Source organism: Phoca vitulina, unplaced genomic scaffold (assembly GCF_004348235.1).
Source record: "Phoca vitulina isolate PV1807 unplaced genomic scaffold, GSC_HSeal_1.0 scaffold19, whole genome shotgun sequence".
Classification (NCBI taxonomy): domain Eukaryota; kingdom Metazoa; phylum Chordata; class Mammalia; order Carnivora; family Phocidae; genus Phoca; species Phoca vitulina.
In genome coordinates this window covers 5,145,247-5,172,061 of record NW_022589722.1, presented here as the reverse complement: position 1 = coordinate 5,172,061, position 26,815 = coordinate 5,145,247, and the positions used below count along the sequence as shown (strand labels likewise).

Sequence of the window (26,815 nt, the reverse complement as noted above, 5' to 3'; positions counted from 1 at the left end):
AGCCTTAAGGGGTTGATAGCAACATATCTAATATTTATTTCTAGACATGATCTATAACTCTTATGTATGACAGAGTCCGCAAGTCAGTGTTATAGAGGGAATAGAAAGGATAAATAGGATAAGATTTGGAAGGAAAAAATATAGCTACTGATTGGATATTGGGGAGAGAGTGAGAATCAGAGGTGCTTTTGAGCTTAAGTGGTTGACACTTTGAAACAGGAAAGAATAGAGCAGTGTTTTCCTAAAGTATTCTGTGAAACACTGGTTCCAGGAGATATTAATAGGTGCTCCATGGAAAAAAAGAGTAGTTAAAAATAAGTCCAGGAAATGCTACATATAATATTTCCCTCTTGTAGATTCGCAAATGTGCAAGGCTATGAGATCTCTGACTAAAGAAACCTATGTACTTGTTGACCTTTTCACATCATAGCTGTTAACATACTATAAATTAGCCTTCCCTAAGATACCAGTTTGGAAAAGGCTGGTCTAGAGGAATTTGGTGTTTGGTAATAGGAATGGAGTTTTGAGGTTTGAGCTTGAGGTTAGAACTAAAAAGTAAATTACCATCAAGGTTTTGGAGATGAGAGAAAAATGAGACTTGAAATTATAGTTTCAGAGGCACATTGAGTGGAAGCAGGAGACAAAACTTGGAAAGGAAACGCTAATAACCAGTTGTAACCCTGACCCTAAGACTGTTGCATTCCATGAGGGCCTTTCAGATAAAGGCACAATTTTCAATATATCAGGTATATACAAATCTCATACCAGATTCTGTATAATCCACAATAGTCAGATAATGACACAGGCAGTGTTTATGATTACAGATCTACAGTCATAACTGTGAGTGCTGATGAGATAAGAGTAGCGGACCCCAGGCTTTGCTGGGACGGGTGCAGAAGCAGAAAGTGGATGGCAGAGCCAGTTAGAGCAGAAGGAATACCCAGAGAGAGAGAAAACTAGAAATTGATAGGCAGCCATAGGTGTTAAATAAGAAAGGAATAAGATCATAACAACTCTATTATACATAAGAAAAATGAGCCCAAGGAATGAGACAAGTGATTTGCTCAGGAATAAATGTTAGCACAGCAGAACGAGGATTAGAATCTGTCCCTTCCTTTTTGCCTCTTTGTACTCTGGAGATTTCAAAAAGGAAGAGACTGCTAATGATGATGTTGAGGTATCCTCCCGGGAGAATGAGGATTGACTGTCCCCCAAGGGGCCCTCCCAGGATGGGGATTGTATCCCTTAGTAGTTTTACCATGGCAAAGACTCTGAGATTTTAAGACTTTGAAACCCAGTTCATCTAAACTCTAATAATTGATTTTTTTGGTCAGGCTCATATTATCAAAGCTCATGAGATTGATATAAAAATCACAATGTCAATTTATTTAATTTACAGTAAAAGAAAACAAAACCTGCCTTGGCAAACAGACTCCCGAGTCCTGGCCAGCATATTCCGTTCCCTGTGGATTTGCCACATGGGAAGCCACATTATAATTAGAAGGTTGCTTAGTGAGTATATAGGAAGCGCAAGTAGGATAGTATGTTTGGAATGTTGAACGGAGTCAGGCTTTTCTTAACTTCTCACAGACCAGTTACTTCATCTGGCAGTTGGGGGCAATAAGTACATTGTTCAGAGGGTGTTGGGAAGATTAGGTAGAGTTACACTGTAAATTGCTTAGCTCAGTAGCTGGCATGGGTGTTCTACTCTGATAACTAATATCAATGTTATAATTCTTCACAGGATACAGATACTGTTGGAATTTCATTGTGGCTTAAAACACTCTCCTAAACAGTGCTTAATGAAAAAGTCCACATTTTCTTTTTCTGTTCTAATGATTGTTTTTTGCCTCTGCTTTCCTGGTTGACCAGTCCATTTCTGTGTTGTTTTGTTTTCCTCAATTAAGTTAAATTGACTTGTTCTGTCTAGCTAATATCAGATCTTGAGTTCTGGGTTCCATTTTGCTCTTTTTAGATTGTTTGATATGGATGCTCAGCTCAATCAATTATATTAGGTTGAGCCATGTGAAACTGCTGATACTCTGCTGGTTTTCATCTATAAAAATAGCAGTCTCATATGGCTTAATCTAATCTACTAGTTTTAAAATTTAATTCCTCCCAGATGGTCCCAACAGTTCCTATTACGAGAGGCTAAGTCTGTTGACAATGTATGGGCTGTACCATTATGCTCCTTTTCTGGTGATCAAGTTCTGAGAAAGTTCTGTTGTTGTATATGTGCTTGTGTCTTTTGTGTAGTGTGCCATTTTTCTCTTCTCTTTACATTCCCCCCCCCCTTTTTTTTTTTGCTCAGGCCAGCACTGAAGGCATGAGAATGCTCATTTGTACTTGATTGATAGTTTTCATAGTGTGTTTTTAAATTAAAGTTAAGATTATTTCACCAGTGTTTGCTGTTCAGTATACATTCTGTGCATGATATATCTTAGATCATAGGTAAGAACTTTAAAAACTGTTCCTAGTTTTGGTAAGGACATTGTGGATCAGTATCAGAGTTGGCAAATTCCTTTGTTGCACTGGAATTTCAATATAATGCTGATAGATCAAAGTCAGAATGCCTAACAATTGAAGAGAAATTCTTCAGTATTATATTCTTAAATAACACCCAAAGCATTTAGGAAAGAAAATAATCTGTAGGTTACTCTGACAAATTAGCTCATTTTCTCCTCTTATTTTCTGGTTCGTGTCTATTTATAGTATGTGAATTCTGCATGGTTATAATAATTGGATAGATGTGTATTTCTGTGTTTCTCCATGAATATTGTGTCACAAAGTTTTCCAGGTTGGTGTTTAATTTTCTTAATTGTTATTTTTAAGTCTCTAAGAATCTTGAACAGTTAATCATCTAATTTTAATTGTAAGAAGAAAACCTTTTTCTCTCTGGGGTGTCCCTCTCCTGTTCTTTTTAAAAATAGACCAATCTAGTTTGTAGATCAGCTGTTATAAAATCCTGGATGTGTGATACAGCCCTCTTGCTTTTTAATTCTTAAATACCATTAGGTGTCATTATATATAAGGACATCACATTGAAATACTGAATTAAATGTCTTTAACAGATCTGTTATGTGTCTTTTCCGTATTGGTAGGCTAACTTAAATATTGTATAATATGTGCTGAATATGACAGTTTATTGGAAACTAAAATCTGTTACTGCTAATTATAAGAGTTATAGTTTATTGAGTGTTTACCATTAAGTTGCCAGGCACTAAAACACAGGGATGATTTTAAGATATTTCATGTATTAATTCATTTAAACCTGTAAAAAATTAAGAGGGTAGATGGTGTTATCCCCATTTTACAAATGAGGAAGCTGAAACACTGGGTAAATTGCCTGAGGTCACTCAGTAAATGCAGGAAAGTGCTGGAATGAACATCTTAGACGTTATGGACCTGCTGAATAGTTACTGTTTGGTGGTGGGCTTGGCATCCTCTTGAGTGCTGGCAGAATCTCTGCTTCTCTGGAATGGACATTCTCATTTGCTGGTGCCCACATGGGCCTTACTAAAGGACCCACTATCTTCAGTGCTCCAGTTTAGTTCATTTATCCTGCAGGAGTAGTTTCCATGGCAAGGTGCTGTTTCTGTAGTGTGGTCATCAGGAGATACAGAAATGAGCAAGACCATCCTGCCCTCAGAGCTTACCAGTCAGTCAGAAGGAAAGCTATGTACACAAGTAATTGTGATAGTACATATTGAATGCTTGTAGTATCTGAAAAAGACTACAGATGCAGAGAGAAATAGACTAATTTCATGTAATGGGATCAGAGTAAAGAGGGCATTTTAACTGTTCCTTGAAGGAGAAGTTCATAGAAAAGCAAAGGAAAGAGGCCAGCTTTTATTAGGGAAAATTCATTAGGGAAAATGACAGTAAGAGACTGCTATTTGAAACTTGTCCAAAGAAGAAAGGAGGTAGGGAGTCTGAGAGCAGTACCACAAATGGATGAGAGGAAGCGTGCAGATTTGGTACAGGGCTGCCATGCCGAAGCTGTCCCCATCCAAGCCTCTTCTATTGAAGACCTCTGCAGCGGGGAGATGCTCACAGACTAAATGCCGCCCGGGATCTGTCACTGTCTTGAAAGTACTCCTTCTAATCTCTTCCTCCATTCCTTCATTTTACTTTTTGCAATTGCTACAAAAGGAAATTAAACATGTTTCCCACCCCGGCCCCATTCTGCCTCAGTTTAGATGTATGCTAGACAGTGAAGCCTTTCTTGAGGCCACATACCCATTTAACACTTTATCTTTTGTGTGTTCACCAAATCTTTTGTGATGCTCTCTGTAACACTTAATTGTATTTGCTTGTATATTTGTCTTTATCCCTCATTTAGTCTGTAAACTCCTTGAAGAAAGAGTCTTGGGCATAGGGCTTACTTACCAATATTGGTGGTTGAGTTTGTGCTGTAAGATACTCAGAGATGTCTGTTAACAGTTGAAAACATAGGCCTAGAGCTTGATTAAGGCCTTAGATGTTGGTCGTGATGTGGTATCAGCTGCCAAGAGGGAAGAGAGGTCTGCAGATAGATCCCTGCATGATAACCTGACTTAGGGAATAGTAGTGATTTTAAAAAGCCAAGGAGGAGCGCCTGGGGGCACCCCAATGGGACCTTTGTCTTGGGGCAGGGGACGGGTGGGGAACACAGGAGAGCTGACTTAGTGGGGAGCACGGCCCCTCACCCTGCACCCATGGTCAGAAAGCTCCCCTGGAAAGTGAGAGAATCTGGTTTTCACACCCATGTAGATCCCTCCCCCTAACCACCTGAGGCAGGTGTGGCTCCCCACTGACCTTCACTCCAGAGTCCAGAAGGCCCACGGCACTCCATTTCATCGGAGAGAACGAGATCAAGGAACGACGACAAGAAGGAATGAAAAGAGAGGAAAGGAAACTGAGGCACAGAAAGGTTATGTAGCCCCTCCCAACCCCCCCAATCACAGCAAGTTGCAGCACCAGGAGCCCGCCGTAAGTGAGCCCAGCCCTGGACCAAGGCTCAGAAGAGACCATTGAGGACACAGCTCTTTTTTTTTTTTTTTTTTAAATAAAGATTTTATTTGTCAGAGAGAGAGCACAAACAGGGGGAGCAGCAGAGGCAGAGGGAGAAGCAGACTCCTTGCCAAACAAGGAGCCCAATGTGGGACTTGATCCCAAGACCCTGGGATCATGACCTGAGCCAAAGGCAGACGCTTAACCGACTGAGCCACCCAGGCGTCCCTGAGGACACAGCTCTTAAGACAGCTGTCCACAAGCCCAGGAAGAGGGTCCTCCACCAGGAACCAAATTGCTGGCACCCTGATCTTGGACTTCACAGGCTCCAGAACTGTGAGAAATCCATTTCTGTTGCTTAAGCCACCTAGTCTGTGGTATTTTGTTCTGGCAGCAGGAACGGCCTTTTTCTTCCTTCTCAACTAATCACAGTCTCTCAGAATTTCACACCAGGTTTGGTGCAGTTCTGGTCTATAATCATTCACTGGGTTTGTCTTTCATGCCAGGCTCTGTTTGGGGTGCTATCCAGAAGTAAAAAGTGCCCACTTAGTTCCCAGTTCCCGCTGGGAGGAGTCACCTCCTGGTGAGACAACAGGCAAGTTGATAATGAGGGTGTCACAGGTGGTGGGCTGGATGAACCTTCCTGGCTTCCAGCCTTGTCAGATAAGACTGGTCCCAGGGAAGGAGTTCTCTCTCCCAAATTGCCAGGGCTTGAGCCTCCCATAGCCTGAAACATCAGCCTGCCATCATGGCCCCAGCTCATGGCATTGGCCTTGTGGTCAGACGTGAACCAGCAGTAGATGAGGAAATCTGGCCTGATTTTTCTGCACAGAAAAGACTAATCATTCAGCCAGCCATTAAAAAAAAAAAAAAAGCCAGGGAATGTGGGCTGAGGAGATTTTCTGAGAGGCCTAGGAGAACTAAGTAAGCAACAGAAGGGACACGAGTGAAGAGTACTAGCAAATGACACAAAGGTGTATAAGAGGATGAGGACTGAGAAGAAGCCAGAGATCAAATCACCACAGGCAGCCAGCTCAGGACTGTGAGGGTAGATTCAGTTTGCCAGGGTTCAAGGTGGAAGGGTGACCAGGAAGCAGTAAGAATGGACCTTATCAAGAGGTGTGGCAAGGGGGTGAGGTGGGGAAGGATAACTTGCTTGGTTAACAGAATCCAGGAGAGGCTTATTTGGGGGGATGAGGAGGGAGGAGCCTTTTATGTGGTAGAATGTATCTGAATATTGGTTAAGCTAAGTGAAGGAATCGTGCGATGCAAGGACAGGAGATAGGGTGTTGGAGGAGACCTCTCGTAGCCTGGATAGAGACAAGAGCTGGAGTAATTTAGGAGACTTGGAATAGAAAGAGGAACAAGCTAGGGAGACAGAGATGTATCAGTGGATCATATGTGATTGAGAAAAATAAGTTTCCAATGGAACTTAGAACTCAGTTTTAAAAATTTCAACTAGCATTACTCAGCCAGACAGTATGTCTGTTCAGGGGTAGCCAGTTAACCAAATGAGAGTAGTGGGAGGATACAGAGAGAATGAGAGAGAGAGCACATGAGAGGGGGGAGGGTCAGAGGGAGAAGCAGGCTCCCTGCCGAGCAGGGAGCCCGATGCGGGACTCGATCCAGGGACTCCAGGATCATGACCTGAGCCGAAGGCAGTCGCTTAACCAACTGAGCCACCCAGGCGCCCAGAGAGTAGTGGGAGGATAAAAGAGCAAGTGAGACATAAGAGCAAAACTGGAGTCCCTGACCATTGGGAACTTAGCTTTTTTAGGGAGGCAAGTATGATCAGAAGGGGTCTTGACTGCCTTTGACCCTGGAGGTCAGAATGTGTACAGAAGGCTATGTGTAAATGAAGAGAAATAGAGATAAGTTGTACTAGAGAAGAATCTTGAGAATAGAACAATTCCAAACGATGATGATTTTTAATGTGTGGCTCTACCCTTGAAGAGCAGTCACAGAGTACAAATCAAATCCTTGGAATGAAGGTCAGGAACTGTGTGAAACCAGCTTGAAGGATCATCAGCGTGATAGGATGGAGTGGTTATGGTTCAGCACATTCCTTGATCTCCATTATTCTTTGCACTTTGGTGATTTAACTCTAACATCCTCTTAAAATATAGCTTACCTTATTTTTCAACCAGAATCTTCGAATGTGTTGCAAAAGTGGGTATTGATTTAATGTGCTGTTCTTTAGTAACTACAGCTGGAAATTGGAAAAGACCATCAGCTATCAAACCATGTAAATAAAGAGAAAGAAGATAAAGAAATGGGAAAGTGTTGTCTCTCCTTATTTCTGCATTCAGTTGTTTAAATATTGGGATAAAAAAAATTCTTGAAATTTACAGTTTTTAATTAAGAAAACAGAAAGCTCATGTTAAATTTACAGATAAGAGTTCTGCCTCCCTAAATATTGCCAACTTTATTTTTGTGAGCTCGTTCAGTGACATAATGAGCATCCTGTTTCCTTAAGCATTTAAGTGTGGGTTCTTGTGAACTGACAGGATAGAAGCTCTTACGGACTGAGTAGGCTGACAGAGCAGCTGGTGTGACATTCAAGTGTTCATACTGCCTTCTTGCTCCTGAACAGAAGGGGGAAAAAATACAGTGTTTTAATTTAGAAATCTCTTCCTTGACTATAGCTCACATTCTCAAAACCAGTGAAACTAGAAAATGATAGAACATTTCGTGCTCATATGTAACTGGAGATATAATATGTTCTTACATTTGGGGGTAAGCTGTACAGGATTACATAAAATTAACTTCCCTTAATTTTGAGCTTTTCAGAGGCTTACCTTTTACTAGGAAACTGTCACTGTTAGGAGGACAGTTCTTGAAATGCCTAAATCGAACAGTAGAATAGGAGAAAACAAAGGATAGTTTATTTTGGAGGACAGTAGGAGAAGGTAGGTATGTAAATTATAGTTCTCTGTTAAATCTCTTAAAATTTAATACTTTTAGATGTTTAAAATCATTTTACAAGTTCGAAATGAAACAATACGAGTCTCCGTATTTCTTTGAATGAAAGAAATTACTTTTAGTGTTTGTCAGTATACTTGGTATTAAAAATCAAAGCAATTTAAAGTAACAGCTCACAGAGTATTTTTAGAGTATGGTCTGCTTTCAGTTATTCATACAGATTGAGAATAACATAATGAGGAGTTATGAGTAATTTGCTTGTATAATTGACGGGGAGCTTTGGGTGAAGATGATAATCCAACAGTTTGTTCCTTAGCCAAAGTTTAGGGCTCATTGATCCACAGCAGTGTACCATAGCATCAATTTATCTGTTGCCTGAGAAGCTAGTAGAAATGTAAATACTTGAGCCCTACCCCTGATCTACTATTGAATTGAAACTCTGCGGTGGAGTCCCAGCAAATCGTGTTTTATGATCCTGATGCATGCTGAAGTTTGAGAACCACTGCTCTGAAGTCTGTGGAATTAGTATATAAATGATCTTCGTAATCCCATATGTGACCCAGCACTTTTCAGTTTATCCTGGTTCTGGTACATTCGGAAGGATTGTGGTTTTGGACTGTGGAAGTACAACTTTGCAGAACTAGAACAACCTTTTAAGAGATATGGATAATCATCAGGGTTTGGGATAAGATGACTCCAACTGACTTGACCATAAAGCAGAAATGCCTAGAGTGAACTTCAAGATACCTGTGTTTGGGATCATTCACATTAAAATTTTATCACATACTCTGTTTAATTAAATACTTTGTTGGCATAAACAAATAATCTGTGCTATCAAAAGCAAGAGTAACTGTCTTACAGCCCCAGGGAGGGGGATGAATCATCAATTTATAGAATCTCTTCTGCTTTGGGCTGACATATTTCTTTATAAACTAAAGGCTGTCGGGAATAGGAGCTGTGTTTCAGGCTAGGAAAAGGAAATGAGGTGATTTTATTCACACTTGCACTGAGCCAGACAGACGGCTATAGTGTGGTTTTACCATTATTTTAATCAAATTGTGAAATTCTGAAATATGAGAGACAGAATAAAATAAACCTTGTAAATGCACATGCAAATAAATTTTAATTATTATCTATAAACTGATCTCATGCTCTCACTAAAAACATGAAAACAATTATGGTCAGGCCTGCAATGCCACCCAGCCCCTCCCCACTGACTCCCTTGACAATTGTTAAGAATAGGAACAAGCAGTGGAAAATGAAAACAAGCAGCCAGAGATGGTAGTGTGGTGGGAACTCAAATGGAGCATCAGAGAAATTAAGGCAGCAGAACATTTCAAGAGTGAGGGAATGGTTAGCAGTGGCAAAGGTTGTCAGGTTAGATAAGAAGGACAAAATATGTCCCTTAGATTTAGAACAAGAGGAGTCAGCGGTCACCTTGAAGACTAGTTTCAGTGCAGCCCAGGAGAAGAAGCCTGAGTGACGTGGGTTTATCTTTGAGCTAAAGATGAAGTAGAAATAGCAAATTTCAGAAAGGGTGGTAGATTCAGTGTTGAGGATTTTCTTAATCCGATGACCCTAAGTGGTAAGATTTTAATGTCTGATTTAGATCTAGTTGCTAACCTGATTTACCGTATTGATTTGGTATAACTTTAATTTAGCGTGGGTAATCCTAACAAACTATTTCTCAGGTAAATGTATCATTTACTGCAGGCTTTATGAAATACTGAAACTCAGCATTATTTTCATAGCCTCAAGGATCTAGGACCTTGGTTAAAAGTCATTGCTATGGAGCAATGTATTGTATAGCTCATTTGAAAATCTTTTTTTTTTTTTTTTAAAGATTTTATTTATTTATTTGACAGAGAGATAGCGAGAGCAGGAACACAAGCAGGGGGAGTGGGAGAGGGAGAAGCAGGCTTCCCGCTGAGCAGGGAGCCCGATGTGGGACTCGATCCCAGGACCCTGAGATCATGACCTGAGCCGAAGGCAGACGCTTAACGACTGAGCCACCCAGGCGCCCTCATTTGAAAATCTTTAAATACCTTTTAACTGATACTGTCTGGAAGGATTTAAAGGAAAGTTGTATTTGTATATGTTACATATCAAGGTGGTTTGAAAGTCCTTGAATGCTGTGACTTTCTCTTGACTAACCCTTTGTGCCTAGCATATTATTTTAAACATAACGGTTATGAGGTTTTGTTTTGCTCTGTTTAAATTGTCCTTGTTTACTATAAAATCTGGTTTTCAGATTGATTTTTAGCTTAAGTATCAAACATAGACATTAAGCATCTACTGTATTCCAGCCAGTGCTAGGGGTTAAAATTAAACGCCACAAATCCTGCCTTGAGTTCACAGTTCACTGGGGAGGACAGAGAGGTAAACAAATCATTGCTGCTGTGTGTTAAAAGCTACAATAGAAGAACAAATTAGTGCCTCCACTATTCTAATCTACTTGTTGCCCACCCTGAGAGATTTGCCAAAGTGGTGGTGCTGAATTTATCACTGACAGCAGCTGCAGCTTGCCCTTCAAAGTGGTGTACTTAGTCTTTGCCTCTGGAAGAGTCTAGTAGATGGTAAGTAATCTACTGAGGGGAGAGAGACTAATTTTAGTCAACTCAGACACAGCGACGGTATTTATGAATCCTGTGAGACTTATAAATCAGACATTGTAGACAATGTTTATTTTCTGTTTTATCAGTTCTATAAAACTGAAATCACGTTTGGTGAATTTAATCTTGTTTATCATTCTTTCCTCACCTGATATAAATTACTTTTCTAAACAGGTTTTGTAGTCTTTATGTTCCTTTGTGCACTGTGTATGCTTTCTTTAAGCCTCTTAAAAAATAAAAAATGTGAGTTCAGAGAACATTAAAAATGAGTTATCCCTTGGTTCTTTGGAGCATTTTAATGAAATAACTTGAGCGTAACAAAACTTTGTAAAAGAAACATGACCTTTTGTGATCTTGAGGTATCTACTCTTTGATATGCATGGTATTGATAGCTCATCCTCTTTTTCTGCCATTAATCTGATATTACATGTCAGCGCTTTAATATTTAGTAGTTACACTACATTTTTATCATTTCTAATTAAAAATTGTTTTAATTGTTAATCCACTTTACATTTGTAGGGTGTGAATCAGGGTAATGCTTTTCTTTTTTCTGTAGAAAGTGACTATATTTTGAATGATCATAGTACCTCTTGGTAAGATACAGAGATCAAAGATGAATAAGGCATGGTTTTTCTCTTTAAGTAAACTTAAGTTTAATGGGCCTAAATTTAGGCTTAGTTATGTAGTAGTTCTACAGTTCAGCGAACTTCCAGGGGACATTTAAGGTGGTGAGTTTTAGGTTGTCCTGCCTGAGGACTGAAGGTCACTGCTATTATCTAATGGGTAGGGTGGGGCAGTGTGGGCTGGGATGGATTTCTTAATTTATGAGATAGTGCTGACAATAATATGCTGATAGCAGCCACAGTGAGAAACAGCTAGAAAAGCTAGTTATCCCTCTCCTCACCATCTACTTGTCTACAAAGGAAGTTGGATTAATTTTTATGTTAAAAGAAAAAAAAAAATCTAAGAAAATGGAGATTCTTGAGTGTTCTCAAAGGCTGTAGTCAAAAGCAATTTTTAGCTTTTTGTCAGTCAAATGTTGTCCACTTTGAAGTACAATGACACCTTTGTCCGTGGTAGTAGCCTCTTTACAACCTGTGAAATTATGATTTACCCTATGACTTAAGTTTTGGTCTTTTACTCTTGTTTTTAATGATTTTGTGAGTATTTAATGTTTGCTTTCTTTTATTATAAGCATCTTTATTCTTTTTGGAAGTAGATGATTATGTGTGTTAGATTTCATTGGCTATAAAATGAGCAATTGGATTTGATCAGCATCCCTTTTAGCCATTAAATTCTATGATTCTTTCCTTTGTAACCATTTTTTAACAGGATGTTAGCTTTTTAAAATTTGTTTATGGTTAGTATTTTATTTTGATGTAGAAACTTTAAACAGTTCTCTTACTAAGTGAATAAAAATCTGTCTTTAGCTTTAGCTTATTTTTAAAACCCCAGATCCATAATTTGTGTTCCTATAAAATTCAGTCATTAAGAACCTTTATAAATACTAATTTTTTATTTTTTTAAATTTACTGAGATGTATTAGAGCTAGTAAATAGAAATCTGACTTAACATTTAAGTTATTTTAGTATATCAAATGAAAACCAAAGACATTTCATTGAGCTATTTCAGTATGGATACCTTAAGAAAACTGTTTGAACATTTTTGGGAACGAGTATATGAAATAAAAGTAACTTTATGTACTGAAGTAGCTACAAAATCTGTAAGTATTAGAAATTTGAAGAGTAAGATTTAGGACTACAACTTTTTATGTTTTGAAATTTCATTGTGAATTGGGAGTAATTTGAAAAAAATTAAGAGTACTTGGGACTCTCTAGCTAGTTGATTCAAAAGACATTTTAAGAGGCTAATCAAAGTTTAAAAGAAAGAATTGGCTTCTAACAAATACATTACTTTTTTTTTTTTTTTTTTTTTTAAGATTTTATTTATTTATTTGACAGAGAGAGACACAGCGAGAGAGGGAACACAAGCAGAGGGAGAGGAGAGGGAGAAGCAGGCTTCCCGCCAAGCAGGGAGCCCGATTCGGGGCTCGATCCCAGGACCCTGTGATCATGACCTGAGCCGAAGGCAGACGCTTAACGACTGAGCCACTCAGGCGCCTTTAATACATTACTTTTGATTTATATCCAATTTGTTTAAATTTGGGATTGAAATTAATCACATGACTTTCCTAAGCTTGTGACTGCAATTAGCAGATCTTCAAATTAGATGGTATCTTTCATACATTCTATTCAAGGAATAATAGCCCCCCGGGGGGGGGGGGGGGTTTGTTGTCTTTGAAGTAATCTTGCCTAAAGGAGTCTTTTTTAAAAAAACTAAACAGAATCAATGGAGAATGGAGTGCTGAACAGGAAGTCAGTTGTGTATGTGTATAAAGCATGCTTACTGCATTCAGCCAGTGGAGTCACCTTTAAAGTAGGAATGGGTTTTTAAAGATTAGAGTTGTCACCAACAGGGCATGGGCTGTCTTCAGGTGTTGAGCACTCTTCCATATAATTCTTTTAGTATCTTGTGTGATCAGCTCCAAGGCTAGAGAGTTTTCTCTGACCCAGGGGCCCTTTATTAGTCAGGGTTCTCCAGAGAAACAGAACCAATCGGAAATAGATACATATAGTGATTTATTATGAGGAATTTTCTCAGGCATTTATGGAGGCTGAGAGGTCCCACGATCTGCCTTCTGCAAACTATAAAGCCCCTGGAAAACCAGTGGTGTCACTTTCAGTCTGGGGGCAGAAGATTGATGTCTCAGCTCAGAGGTGGTACAAATTCCCTCGCAGGTATTGTTCTATTCAGGCCCTATATGGATTGGGTGATGCCCCCAGTCTGCTTCACTTAGTCTACCTGTTCAAATGCTAACCTCATTTAGAAACACCTTCACAGGTACACACAGAAATAATGTTTAACCAGATATCTGAGCTCCCTGTGATCCAGTCATGTTGCCTTAAAATTAACTGTTACAGACCTATTCCAGATTTTGATAACTTGTTACAGAATTCTGCTTTATGTATCCAAAAACTACCTCTCTGTAGCTTTCTTTCCTTTCATTCTACTTGTGTCCTTCAGTATGCCACAAAATACTTCTAGTCCCTTTTCTAATATAAAACTTCAAATGTTTGAAGTTGCTATCACAAGTCATTCCTTCCCTAAATTTCCTCCATTTCTTCAATGCACTGGTTTCCTGACTCCAGCGTTCTCTGTTGTACAGTACGTAGTCCATGGTGGTTCACACTGGACCAATGCAAAGCCCAGTAGGCCTGTTATGTATAATACAAATAAAAGTCTTTCATTCATCACTCTTTTTGATATATTCAGTCATCATATGTTTTATCTGTATAGCAAAGCTTCTTTTATATTAGGCTATCATCAGAATCCTCTTTTCCTCTAGGTTTAGAAATGTTATTTCTTTAAACATTCCTCATCTGAAGTGGCTGGGCAGTCCTCATCTGAGGAGAGCAGGGTTATTCTCTGCAGAATGTATCTGCAAATATTCTTAATAAAAAATAGCTGACGTGTTTACCATTAACTCTTTGCCAGGCTAGGTTCAAATAGTTTTACATATGTTAACACGTTTAAAGACGTGGGTACTGTTTTTGTCTCTGTATTTTATAGATAGGCCGGTAATCTTATTGGTGTATTTGTCCAAGGCAAAGCAGAATAGTCTGTTACCTATCTTTATGGGTGTTAGGCTCCTGTCACTGCTGCCTAAGAACATATTCTCTTGGGGGCCCAGTGGAAAGCATTTACATCATGTTAACTAACATCAAGTTAGAGCAGTTTATAACAATTGAAGTGTATCCTCTCATTCCTGCCTGTCCTTCTGGATCCTGATTCTGTCATCTAACATTTGCCGGTTTACCTAGCTAACTTCAAGCCATCTACAGATTGGAGAAACATAACTTCTGTGTTTATAAATCACCAACAATGGTTTAGAAGTCAGGAATTAGAAACCTAGTAATGCCTTCCAGTTTGTTCCTCTTTGTTATAATACACTTAGTTATAAGAGCATATGTTTTGTATCTTGTCTGCAAGAATCTCATGTTACTATATTTTTAGAGCTCCGAATTTCATCCAGCTTCATATTTCATCCCATAACTTACTTAACTGTTGCCCTGCATTTCTTTGAGTTTTTCTGATATGCAGTTTTTTGTGGTTATCATTGTTGAGTCTAGATAACGTCCATACAACCATTTCATGATGTACAAGTCAAGTGTTTTTGTGAAAGAAGGAATTGAAATTGTAATTAACAAAGCTATCTCCTTATGAGCTTCACTCACTACTAGGACCTTGCAGTCATTTTTGGTCATCTATGGAGGGCCCTGCTCATTCCTAGTAAAGCTTATGTGTCAGTTGGAATCCATCTTAATCCTTCTTTTTAAAAACTGTTTTTGCCTAACCCCAGTCTGAAACTACCTCTTTCTTTTTCCTTAATCCCTCAAAGACTACCAATAGTGGTTTGACCGGAGATGTCATCTCGGTATTCAGGGATAAGTTATGTAGACCAAGAGGCCTCCAGAGAGTAGCTGTGTGTTTTCTTTGAAATCCCCCTCTTTGGGGGCCTCAGCTTCCACATAAGAAGATTTCTCCTTAAACTTTTCAAATGGAAGATCAAATCTTTTAGACAACACAGAGAAGCAAAAACATATTCTACTTTCTGTTATATCTCAGTCCCAAATAGTGTGTCCCCGTCATGATTGTGATTTTGTACCTAACAAATAAAAAACAAAACTTTTTTGTTGTCCTAAGCATTTTTGTGAACCCACTACTTAAGTGAATGGAGGGTTGAAAGTGGATAGGGAGGAAAATAGTGGAGGAGGCTATAGACAATCTAGAAATACACAACGGCCTGATGTATATAACTTGTAGGTAATTGTAAATTCAGATAGTCCACTTTTGGAAAGTGGCTTGTTTGCATTTGGTGCTTTTGCTTGGATTTCTCTTTCTTTAAACAGTGGGGGAACTGGACATAATTGGTAATCATGTACTTATCAAAGCTATGTGCTTGCACAGTGGTAGAAAATTCAACCCCAGAAGGGAATTTATTGATAAATTACCAAGAAAATCAAGGAATAGGACAGACTTGAGACACTGATTGACCAAGGGGCTCAAATGATCCAGCACAGACAGGCACATTCCTTGCCTCTCTCCTTTCCTCCCTCTGTCTCTCCTTCCCTTTTGGATCCATTTGCAGAGGGTTGCCACATCTCAGATTTAAATTCAGTAAGAAGAGACAAGTCTCTGCCCCAGAGTCACAGCAGAAGCCTCCTTCCTGCCTTTTGGCCTTTGTTGGGTCATATGCACATTCCTGAACCAGTTATCATTATGGCCAGGGAAATGTTTGGATGTGGGAGGGAACCTCATGGGTACTACCTTGAGAGCCCATCTAGGGCAGATCCCTAAACAAAAGGACTATTGCTGAAAAGTGGGGGAAAGGATGCTGAATTGGCAAATAACAACCACTACAGTGTCTTGAATTCTGCTTTTATTATATAACCTGGTACATTTGGTATTATTTGACTGTTTTTTGACCTATGACAGTTTCTCTTTGAACCTAATAAACATGAAGACATAAAGTCGAGGCAGTATAGTGGGAGGTGCATGGCTTTCGAGTCACATATAGAAATTCAGATCCTAGCTCTATTATGTATCCTTATTGTTGAGAAATTCAAGAGAACCCCATAAGTAACACCCCTTTCTCATGCTTGCATTCTGTCAAGAGAAAAGACAACGATTGGCAGAGAGGAATAAAAATACTAGTTTTCATATTGACAGAAGCTGAAACGGAGGATTTGGGTTTTGTGTGACAAACAATGAAGCCCTACAGTTGAACCCAAAACTAATCAGTTCATTACCCCATCCAAGGCACTTTGAACAGGAGCAGGTTTGTGTTTTGTTTTTTTTTTAACCTGGGGGTCTGTCCCCACCCTAATAACTCAGACCAAGAATGTATGAGTTTTACAGAAATCTGGCCCCCAAAAGAAGGCAGAAAGGTGAAGAAACTACATATGTCTAGTTGCTCTTGGAGAATCTGGGAGGCTGCTTATTTTACCTCAGGTGGTAATTGATGGGATAGGAAGCTACCATTGAGGAAAATTCTTCTTTGTGGAGAAAACCAGAAGACTGATGACATACACACAGACTTAGGAATCTTAATTATTTTTTCTCTTGAACAGTAATAACTTACTTTAGGATTGGTGTGATACTCAGATACCAGCAGATTTTGGAGGTGGAAACTCAGGGAGATTATCAAATAACCACCCTCTCTAGTTTTTGGAGTTAGGTTATTATAATAATTGATGTGTGAGTAGGAGGGAGCCCACTTTGCCTCGGATATGAGTAAAATTGGTAATAATTGGGCAAGCAAGAGGAATTTGTGAAGTGGGAGGAAGCAGGCAATGAAAAAAAATGTCTTACAGAATCTATAGCTATCACATCCTTGCACAGTTAACCCAAGGCAAGCAAATTTTCTTCAACCACCTGGTATGAATTTAAAGTTTTTAACCCACATTCCTATCCACTGGTTCTCACAGTGTGCTCTCTGGACTGATAGCATCTGTATCACCTGGGAATTTGTTAGAAAAGCAAATGATGGAACCCATCCTAATCCTACTGAATTTAAACTCTGGAGGTGAGACCCAGCCATCTGTATTTTAATCACCTATAGGTGATTTTGATGCATATTGAAGTTTAAGAACCACATACCATGATTTGCAAACATCCTCATAACAATTTAATAGATGAAGAGTAATTGCGCTTGCCAGTAATCTTTTCTAATTCCCAGTCATTGAGCATTTTATTAAATATGGGGGAGTGGGGTATTTGGGGAAGGAGAGAAATTGAGTAGGTAAATAGAGCTTGGGTTTGAGTGCTACACAGGCATGAGCAATAGGACTGTGTTTTCACCCTGTAAGTTTAGGTATAGTGGCATTATGCCTGTTTTAAAAACTAAATGTAGCAGCAAAATGCTCTACACCTCTGGATAAAGGAAAAATTAGAATGAGAGAGAACCAGGGCGGGGGGGTGGTGGTGATTATAATTTGTGGAGGGAGGGACTCGAAGATCGGAAAGAAAAGCGCTATATAAAAGGGGCTTTTCAAAGGAAGAATTAACTCTGAAGCTGAAGTGGATGGAATCAAAGATAACTTACAATTTCAAGCCCAGGTGATTAGAATAATGGTGATTGAGGAAGGGAGTTCTCTACTTAGGGAATAAGATGAATCCAGTGTTGCAGGGCCACCTGGGTGGCTCGGTTGGTTAAGCATCTGCCTTCGGCTCAGGTCATGATACCAGGGTCCTGGGATCAAGCCCCTGCGTCGGGCTCCGTGCTCAGCAGGAAGCCTGCTTCTCCCTTTCCCTCTGTCACTCCCCTGCTTGTGAACTCTGTCTCTCTCTCTCTCTCAAATAAAATCTTTGAAAAGAAAAAAGGTGAAACCAGTGTTGGCCATGTTAACATTGAGGTGATTAAACGACATAGATGGAGACGAGAATTGAACACTCATCTTTAGGTGGCTTACAGTACAAGGAGAACTTGGAAGTATTATAGGGAAAATTAAAGTAATGCATCCATTTATTGCTTAAACACCGAATGTCTACCATGTGCCTGGTACAGTTCTAGATTCCCAGAATACACTAATGGGCACACCTGACAAATAAATGAACAAAGTAATTTTACATAATACTTAAAGGCCAGCAAAGAAATAGAGTAACGACAAAGAGTGATAAGGGGTAGAGATTTTCTTGGGATAGGTGGTCAAGGGAAGACCTGAGGTGGTAACATATGACAGAAGTCATGGTGGAAGATAGTTTTAGAAAGTCAAAAAGATGGTGGTACAGAGTGGCCAAGGAGAATTGCAGGAAAGCATATTTGTTGTGTTTTTTGCCCTTACAGGGTCTATATTGTATGAAAGGTTTGGAGAGAAGCGTCTGTGTATTAGAAGGAACATGGTTTGGAGACATCCCTGCTCATCCATGTTTTTAGGAATTTGTTAGCTGTGCAGAAGCTCCTCAAATTCTCTGAGGCTTACTCTTCTCAGTAGATTAAGGAGTAATAACACCTCATGGGATTAAATTGTGATGATAAATGAGAGGATGAATTTAAAGAAATAGTGCTTGGAATGTAAGTGTTGAGTGATCACTATTAATAACAGTGATACTGAATGGAACATAAAATTCAGTCATGTGAAATGCAGTTTCATTTAATAATGGTGAGATCTAATGTCTTGAAATACAGTTTTATTTAGGAGTTATACTTTGATCTTTTGTCATGCAAAACACTTTAAAGGCATGAGACTACAGTTAAAATATTTTTATAATTAAATGATGTACTTTGATTAGCTACTGAACGATTAGAAAATATGCTTGTATGCATAATGCTATGAAAGATTTTATTAACTTTTTAATATTTTCTTACAGATGTGTACATCTCATGATTGATATGAAGAAACTAGTCATGGGCCAAAGGTCAAGATACTTCTCTGGGAAATGCTGCTGATGCTGCTGTATAAAGTCATACCATGAGTGTTTGGTTTAAGAAAGATTTTCATATTTAAAAGATTTTCATCTTGGAAATACATCAAGTGAAAATTAGAGTCTTTTGGGAAACATTTTCCTCCTAATAAATTATACTTGTAATGGGCGACATGGCAAACAACTCACTTGCATATAGCGGAGTAAAAAACTCTTTGAAGGAAGCTAATCACGATGGAGACTTTGGAATCACGCTCGCAGAGCTGCGGGCTCTCATGGAGCTCAGGTCTACAGATGCATTACGAAAAATACAGGAAAGCTATGGAGACGTCTATGGAATTTGCAGCAGGTTGAAAACATCTCCCAATGAAGGTGAGCTGTATTATGTTTGTTTTTAGCTCTTTGTATGGAGAGTGCTGTAAATTTGGCTCATAAATAAACCTGTATATATTGTCTTGGTTAATGTATGATTATATCATAATTTTAGTGACATTAAAGTGGATTAGTTCTCAGATTGGTACAATTAAAGTAACTTTAGATCAAGAAATAATGTTGCAAATGTATACATTTTAGGTTGATGGGAGGAAATATTTAGTACTGTTGTGCATATTGTTGCTGCTTGTTTACAATAACAAGATTGCTTTTCCACTGGAGCTATGGAGAATGGAACCAGGCGGGGTAGCCCCCAGGGGATTCAGTGGAAATAAACCCTGCTCACTTATCCTTTATTTTATAAGGTGGCTTGAAATAGTTGTCACTGCCAGTAGCTGACCAAGTTGTTTTTAACCTAAACTTTAATAAATTAGTTCAGAAGGTCCTTTAGCAAATGGAGTAGATTAGATGCCAATTCTTTTTTCTTTTTACCTAGCAGACATTTCCTTTGATTAAAACTAATTTTCGGTCTTAGAATTAAGTTCAATTTCCCTGTGTTCAAAGAAGTCTTCAGTTTCATAATTCTCAATTTGTAGTAAGTTTCTTTTTGAGAATAAAGGAAAAGTCATTATAACTTCATTGCATTATGGTCTTTGAAATGGTTGGAGATAGATGACCTTTTATACATTCATCTTGTTGAATAGAAAATTACGGTTAGGAAGTTTCAGAAAGGCTTTTCCAAATTACAAAGGCGGGAGGAGGATACATGATGATGAATGTTTGGTGATTGTATTTTATTTTAGTAAGGATGGGAAATTATTAATGTTAAAAGTTAAAGTATATTTACATATTCCAAAGCAGGTTTCAGAGAAATTTTGTAGAGATGGGTTTTTTTTTTAAGTTTGTTTATTTTTAAGTAATCTCTGCACCCAACATGTGGCTTGAACTCACAACCCCGAGATCAAGAGTCGCGTGCTGTTTTGACTAAGCCAGCCAAGTGCCCCCAAAAATGTTTTTAACTTTTTTTTAATAGATCTTATGCCATGCCATACTACTTGTGATAAAATTTAGAGTAATAGCCAAAAGTTACCTCCAAAATTGCTAAACATTTTTAAATCACATCAAAAATTCTTTAAATGTGTGTGTGTGTGTGTGTGTGTGTGTATAAAATCATTATTTGAATTCTTAATTGTTTTAATGGTAGGTAACTAATTTTTCTGAGGTGGCATAATCTTGAGGAAGCCAGTATCCGTATTCATACATGCCTGAAAAGGGTTCCTTGATCACTTGGAGTATGTTCTTTTTCCTGCAAGGTCTGTTAAGTCTTCTGTATTTCCTGGATCTTTTCCCTAAGTCAGAACTACTAGAAACGTGGACTTCTTAGTTATACCTTAGTATGTTGTACCGTTTTAAGGTAGCGGGGATCCCTGTTGTTGGTGTAAATTTTAGGAATCAGGAACAGACCCATGGACTTTAACAGATAGTGATTTGACAAAGTTTGTAGCTTGTTCATTATGCAAACCCATTTTGAAATACTAGCTCACTTTATATCCCTTTTAGAGACTTGTACATTGATATGTTGTTCTCAGCTGGTAGATTGATTAATTCAACTCTATGTACTTCCTACATTTAACCTGAAACCTAATTGTTGGGTGTTTCATGCCACCAAATTGTTAGGAAATGCTACCATTAAAAAGCCCTCAATATAACAACATAGTTTGTTCATAAAATTGATACTGAACTTCACCTTCAGATCACTTACCTGCATTTCCCTCTAGTTAATCAAAAATCTTGTCTTCTAATAACTAAACACCCCTATATGGTCTGTTCTTATTTTTAAAGACGTGATTCTCATTAGTTTGCACTGCAGTTTCTTTTGTGTTGTTATTTTGGGCAGTACTCCTTACATTGATTCTGGTTTAATTAGTGAAGTCTGAAAAATTTTGCATTTACTGTAGTACGTTTAAAATTTGGGGAGGGGATGGTTATGTACCTTTCTTACAGCATGATGGAAGCTGTGGATGATCTTTAGAAATATTCACTTAACGCTCAAAATTTGATGTGCATTGTTGCTGCTTTGAGCTGTCAAATAATACATGAAATATTTTCCCCTCTTTTATTCTTAGAAAATTCTTGCTCATCTTCCTCATATTGTGAATTTTTGTTAAAATTTGTACAAACTTTTGTCTTCACTGGTTATATATGAACGGTTTGTCATTTTGAAATATTCTTCTAAAGAATGTGAAAAAGCCATTTTAAGCATTATATATTTGTGTTTACAGTTGTAAGATTAAATAAAAACAGCCACAGCCTCCATAGGACTATTGTTACCAGAGGAATAGTTTCAGTTTAATTTCGAAGTATTATTCAGAAAGCTAATGAAATATTTTGTTGCTGATAACTAGGCAAATGATAATAAATAAATCATCATCAGGGATAATCAGCTAGGAGTTTGTATGCTCAAGAAAATGATCCAGACAATAAGTACTCTTTTGTTAGTATAACCTGCTTACAGTCAGGGAAAATAGGATTAAAATGATTCTTTAAAGACCGTAAATTTTGATTTAAGTAAAATGAAGTTTATCTGTTTCTTTAATTCTTTCTTTCATTAATTCATTCATTGACATATAGTCTTTCATCAGATCTACGTTGTTAATTGCCATATATGGTATGTATATACCCTCTAAAAGAAAAAAAGAATTAGTGTTGGCAGTTTTAATTGTAAGATGATTGTAAGTGTATAATTAAATTACATCCCTATTTTAACAGTGTTAATACAATGTAAGAATATGTGCACCTTAGAATTGCTGGGATATTGTATCTGCTCAGTGGAGGTTACTTTTCTTGGCTGGGCATATACTTTAATGAATAAAACAATCCCTGACTTATTTTTACAAGGGGGAGACAAATTTACAGGACAACTAAGTGAAATGTGTAGTGTATTAGTGATGTGTGCTTAAGGGAAAAATGAGTGGAAAAGGAAAATCAGAAATATTGGGGATGTGGGTATTAGATTGCTATAAAGTCTGGAGGAAGAACAACTTAAGACATCTTTTAAAAGCAGCTACAACAAAAATAAGGTAACACATAGTTAACACTTTTTGTGTCAGATTGGTTGTTGCTAGCACTTACAAATATTAACTCATTTTATCCACCCTTTTTTACAACCAAAGAATCCACAACACAAAAAGGTTAATCCGCTTACCCAAAGTCTCACAGCTCTTAAGTGCCAGAGTAGGGATTCAGACCTTGACATTCTAGCTTCAGAGAACATGCTTTTAACCCCTATTATTGTATTGCCTGTTATATAAGTTCAGTTCATGCAACTTGCAGAAAAGTTGAGAATGTTGACAAAAAGGTACCTGTGTTCTGTGTTCTCAGATAGTAATTTTTGTTGGCAGGAATTTCATGGTGAAAAAAGTTTTGAGTTTCATAAGGCTTCTGTTGATCAATTAGTCCTTTTAAAATATGCCCTGTTCAGGAAGTTGTATTTGTGAGCTTCCTTATTTGTCCTGCTAATTTACTGCTTGTCTTCCCCCAGAGTACTCCTTTAAATGGATTTGAAGCATACTTTATGTGTACTGATCAATAGGAAGTGTTTTGAGCCAGATGTGATTTTCATATTAAAAACTTAACCATCTTTACTCTTAAAAGAATTGGAAGTATAAATTTTGAGGTTAACTGAAATCGAGACTTGTCACTTCATATTTCATCTTTATCTGTTAGAGCAAGCACCTATCTTAGACTCCTCAGAATCCAAGAGTATACTTTTACGACAGAATTACTTACAACATCCTAACTGCATACAGTTATCCCTGTGGTTTTTTTCATTATCTTTATTGACTTCCTTATTCCTGTTGTAAATCCTATTTCTTGATCCTTTTATTTCTAAACTAGCTTTTGGTATCTTTTCCATTTTAATGTGTTCCTATGTTATCTATGTTATATTTTATATTGGGTGGTAGAGTAGACTGTCTAATAATGAGATTTCTAGAATGTAGATCTCTACGCTGGTATCATGTTTATCATTCAGTAGTACTGCACTAAATAAAGGATAACAGTGAATGCGTACCAATTAAAGACGGTTACTGAGTGGTATTCTGTAAGAGGCATGGATGGCTTCGTGGCCTTGTAAAGGGGCAGGAAAGTGAATGAGACACCAAGCTTTTTAAGTGGTAGTTGCTAAAATTAGGTGCAAGAGGGAAAAAAGCAAAGGGAATAAGAAAAGGAAACAGTGGTAGAAAGAAACAAAAGAGTTATGTGGTAGGAAGCAGGGTAAAGTCAACAGTAATTGTCCCTGGCTGACTAATGTTTCCATAATGTTTCAGATGGCAGTTTATATTTGCACTCCTGGAAGTAAGGCTGTTAGTAATGGTGTGCTTTGACCAGGTCTTCATGATGTAATATAATAAAACTAATATTCACACATGGAAATCTATTTTAACTCTGTAAAAAAAAAACAAACAGCCCTTTGCCCAGCATGAATCATTGTTGACTTATAGGCTACCGCAAGAATCCTCTGATGCCCTGATGGATGTGCTTGGTTATACCGGTTGGCACAGCTCTTTCAGGCACTCAGCAAGGATTTCCATCGCCACGGTATGCCAGCCATGTATATTTTAATACTTAATAGAGTTACCAACAAGGGTTTTATATTGATAATCCTGCATGATCTTGTCCTAGAAATTTATTGCTGCTGTAATAGAGAATTATACATTTAATTTAATGCCTGTTCAGGTCACTAGTTTCATTGCTTATGCATTTTTTGAAGATAGTTGTAACACTGACTACTCCTAACTTTGTTGCATATACGTAAAGTTGTACTTTTAGAGTTTGAAGTAGCATAGCGCTAGAGTGTTGTTTTTTTTTTTTTTAAGTTTCGTTTTTTGAGTGCAATAGACATATTTCCTTTTTATTTTTTATTTTAGTAATCTCTATACCCAACATGGGGCTCAAACACATGACCTCAAGGTCTCAAGATCAGGAGTTGCCTGCTCTTCCGACTGAGCCAGCCAGGCGCCCCTATGTTTCCTTTTTAAACTGTTCTGTTCTGGCTTTCATAATACTGGATTCTTAGGGCTTTCTTTCTTCCTATCTGGCCAGTTGTGTATCAGCCTTCTGTGCTTTCCTTTAGATGTTGGTGGGCCTCAGGTTTCAGTTCATCTCCACACCCTCCTCTTTATCTGCACTCCTTGGGTGATGTCATATACTCCTAAGACTGCACACATCATCTGGATGCTGGTGGTTTCTAAATTTGTAGCTCTAGTCCAGATTTTTACCCCAAAATTTGGGCCTGAAGACTTGATTCATTATAGACATCTTATTTTCGCAACTTTTCCAGACTTTCTGTTCTGAAAGCATATTCTCTTTTTCCCATTTCCATTGAAACCATTATCCATCTTTTAGGTGGCCTGGACTTTGACAGGAGACTTGACCCACTCTCATTCTCTTGGTCACAAGACCTAGAATTCCTAACTCCTAAATTGGTCTTAACCCAAGGGTATCTGCTTCTCTGCATCCACACTCCCCTGTTTGAGGCCACTGACTTCTTTTATGTTAATTGAGGTAACAGCATACTTGCTGGTGTTTTTTTCTGTCTCCTTGTATGTTCCCTGTCACTTTCCTGCTTACAGCTGGTAGTGGTTTTGCACTGGCCCTAGAATGAAGTTCTGACCTCTTGCTTAGGTTAACAGATCTTGTGGGGGATCTGACCCCTGCTTACTTCTCTTATCTCGTTTCTTCTTTCCAACTCTTCTCTTCAATGTTTGAGGCATAGCAGAATTTTCAGTTTTCTTAAATACTATTGTGCCAAGGTCACTCTTGTTCCTGGGTCTCTTAAATACTATCTCTTCACCTAAAACACTGTACCTCATCCTTCCTATGACTCTTTAACACTTAATCATTCTTTTTTTTTTTTTTTAAGAACAATAGTACAGAGTAGCCTAGTGGGGTTCTTGCTACTCCATTTATTTAATTTTATTTATGATTATTTTTTAAGTAAGCTCCACACCCTGAGATCGAGTTGAGGCCCACTGAGCCAGCCAGGCGCCCTATCTCTTAATCATTCTTAAGACCTCAAATTAGATACCTTAGAATTTCCTCCTCTACCCCCACCCCCTAAATTTTGGATTCTGGTTCCCTTTGTATATTCCTCACCACCCCATCATAATACTAAACACACTGAGCCATGATTAACTGGTTACTTGTCAGCTTGCCCCACTAAACTATGAGTTCTTTGAGGGCAAGTGCCAGAGAAAGGCATGCTGTCTGACTCACTTCCCCACTTAGTGCCCATCACAGTGCCTGGCCCATGGAAATGAATGTGAAAGTTTCACTTTAGACCAGTGATTCCTAAACTGAGGAGCAGTCCTCTCTTTTGAAATTGAGAGTGTTAGTTTGTTTCCCAAGAAGAATGCACGTAAACATAAATTTTCACACGCCTTCTAGGTCTCCATGTTTTCCTGCAACCTTCACTTGGAGAAGTCAGGGTGGCTGCTACCATTACCGCCACCACCACCATCTCTCTCTCTCTCTCTCTCTCACACACACACACACACACACACGCAGACATACATACAGAACTTGGTAAGACTGTGGTATTTGCTGTGTAGTAGCCATGATTTTCAGGTAAGCCCATTCCAGTATTTTCCCCTCTTCATTTCCTAAGCTGAGACATGATTTTATTAGTGGCAGCAGTTGTGGTGCTACATTTTCTTATAAAACATCCAGCTATTGGGCGCCTGGGTGGCTCAGTTGTTAAGCGTCTGCCTTCGGCTCAGATCATGATCCCAGGGTCCTGGGATCGAGTCCCACATCGGGCTCCCTGCTCAGCGGGAAGCCTGCTTCTCCCTCTCCCACTCCCCCTGCTTGTGTTCCTGCTCTCGCTGTGTCTCTTTCTGTCAAATAAATAAATAAAATCTTTAAAAAAAAAAAAAAAAATCCAGCTATTGATAAAATTTGAATTTTATGTCTTTTCCAAATATATACACAATACTCTTGAGCCATTATCTATTCATAGAATGAAAATAGGCTGCCTCCCCCCCCCCCACTTCCCACAGTAGTGAATCCAGACCCAAAAAGCACATAATTGTGAGACTGTCAACCTTAAATAAACGATAATTTAATTAAACAAAGATGAGTCTATTTGAGAGTAGCAGGGGAATTGCAATTCAGGACTTGCAGACTATGGCAAGCCATGGCCAAGTCCAAGGAGGCAAAGGGCGGGGAGACTAGCTGCTACTAGGTTCTGGGAGGAAATTGAGGAGGGTTGTTTTGAATATAACTTCATTGGAGAAGAACAGGAATGTGAGGTTGTGGTGGTTTCTCACTGGCTGCAAGTGGTGGGCAGTTTGCTGTTACTGAGGCATGTGGAAATCTTCCTCCTTCCTGCTGGTCGTGTAAGTTGAGACGAGTGCTACGTGCATGAGAACTCT

The 26,815-nt window shown here is 38.5% G+C and overlaps 1 protein-coding gene across 5 annotated transcripts in view; it reads left to right on the top strand.

Moving 5' to 3' along the window:
- Positions 1-26,815, top strand: part of ATP2B1 (ATPase plasma membrane Ca2+ transporting 1) — a 126,018-nt gene that overhangs the window by 36,954 nt on the left and 62,249 nt on the right. For all 5 annotated transcript variants that reach the window (XM_032416480.1, XM_032416482.1, XM_032416484.1 and 2 more), the window contains exon 2: positions 18,957-19,382. In XM_032416480.1, the coding sequence (XP_032272371.1) occupies positions 19,175-19,382 (208 nt within the window). In that variant the 5' untranslated portion in view covers positions 18,957-19,174. The remainder of the gene's footprint in view (positions 1-18,956; positions 19,383-26,815) is intronic.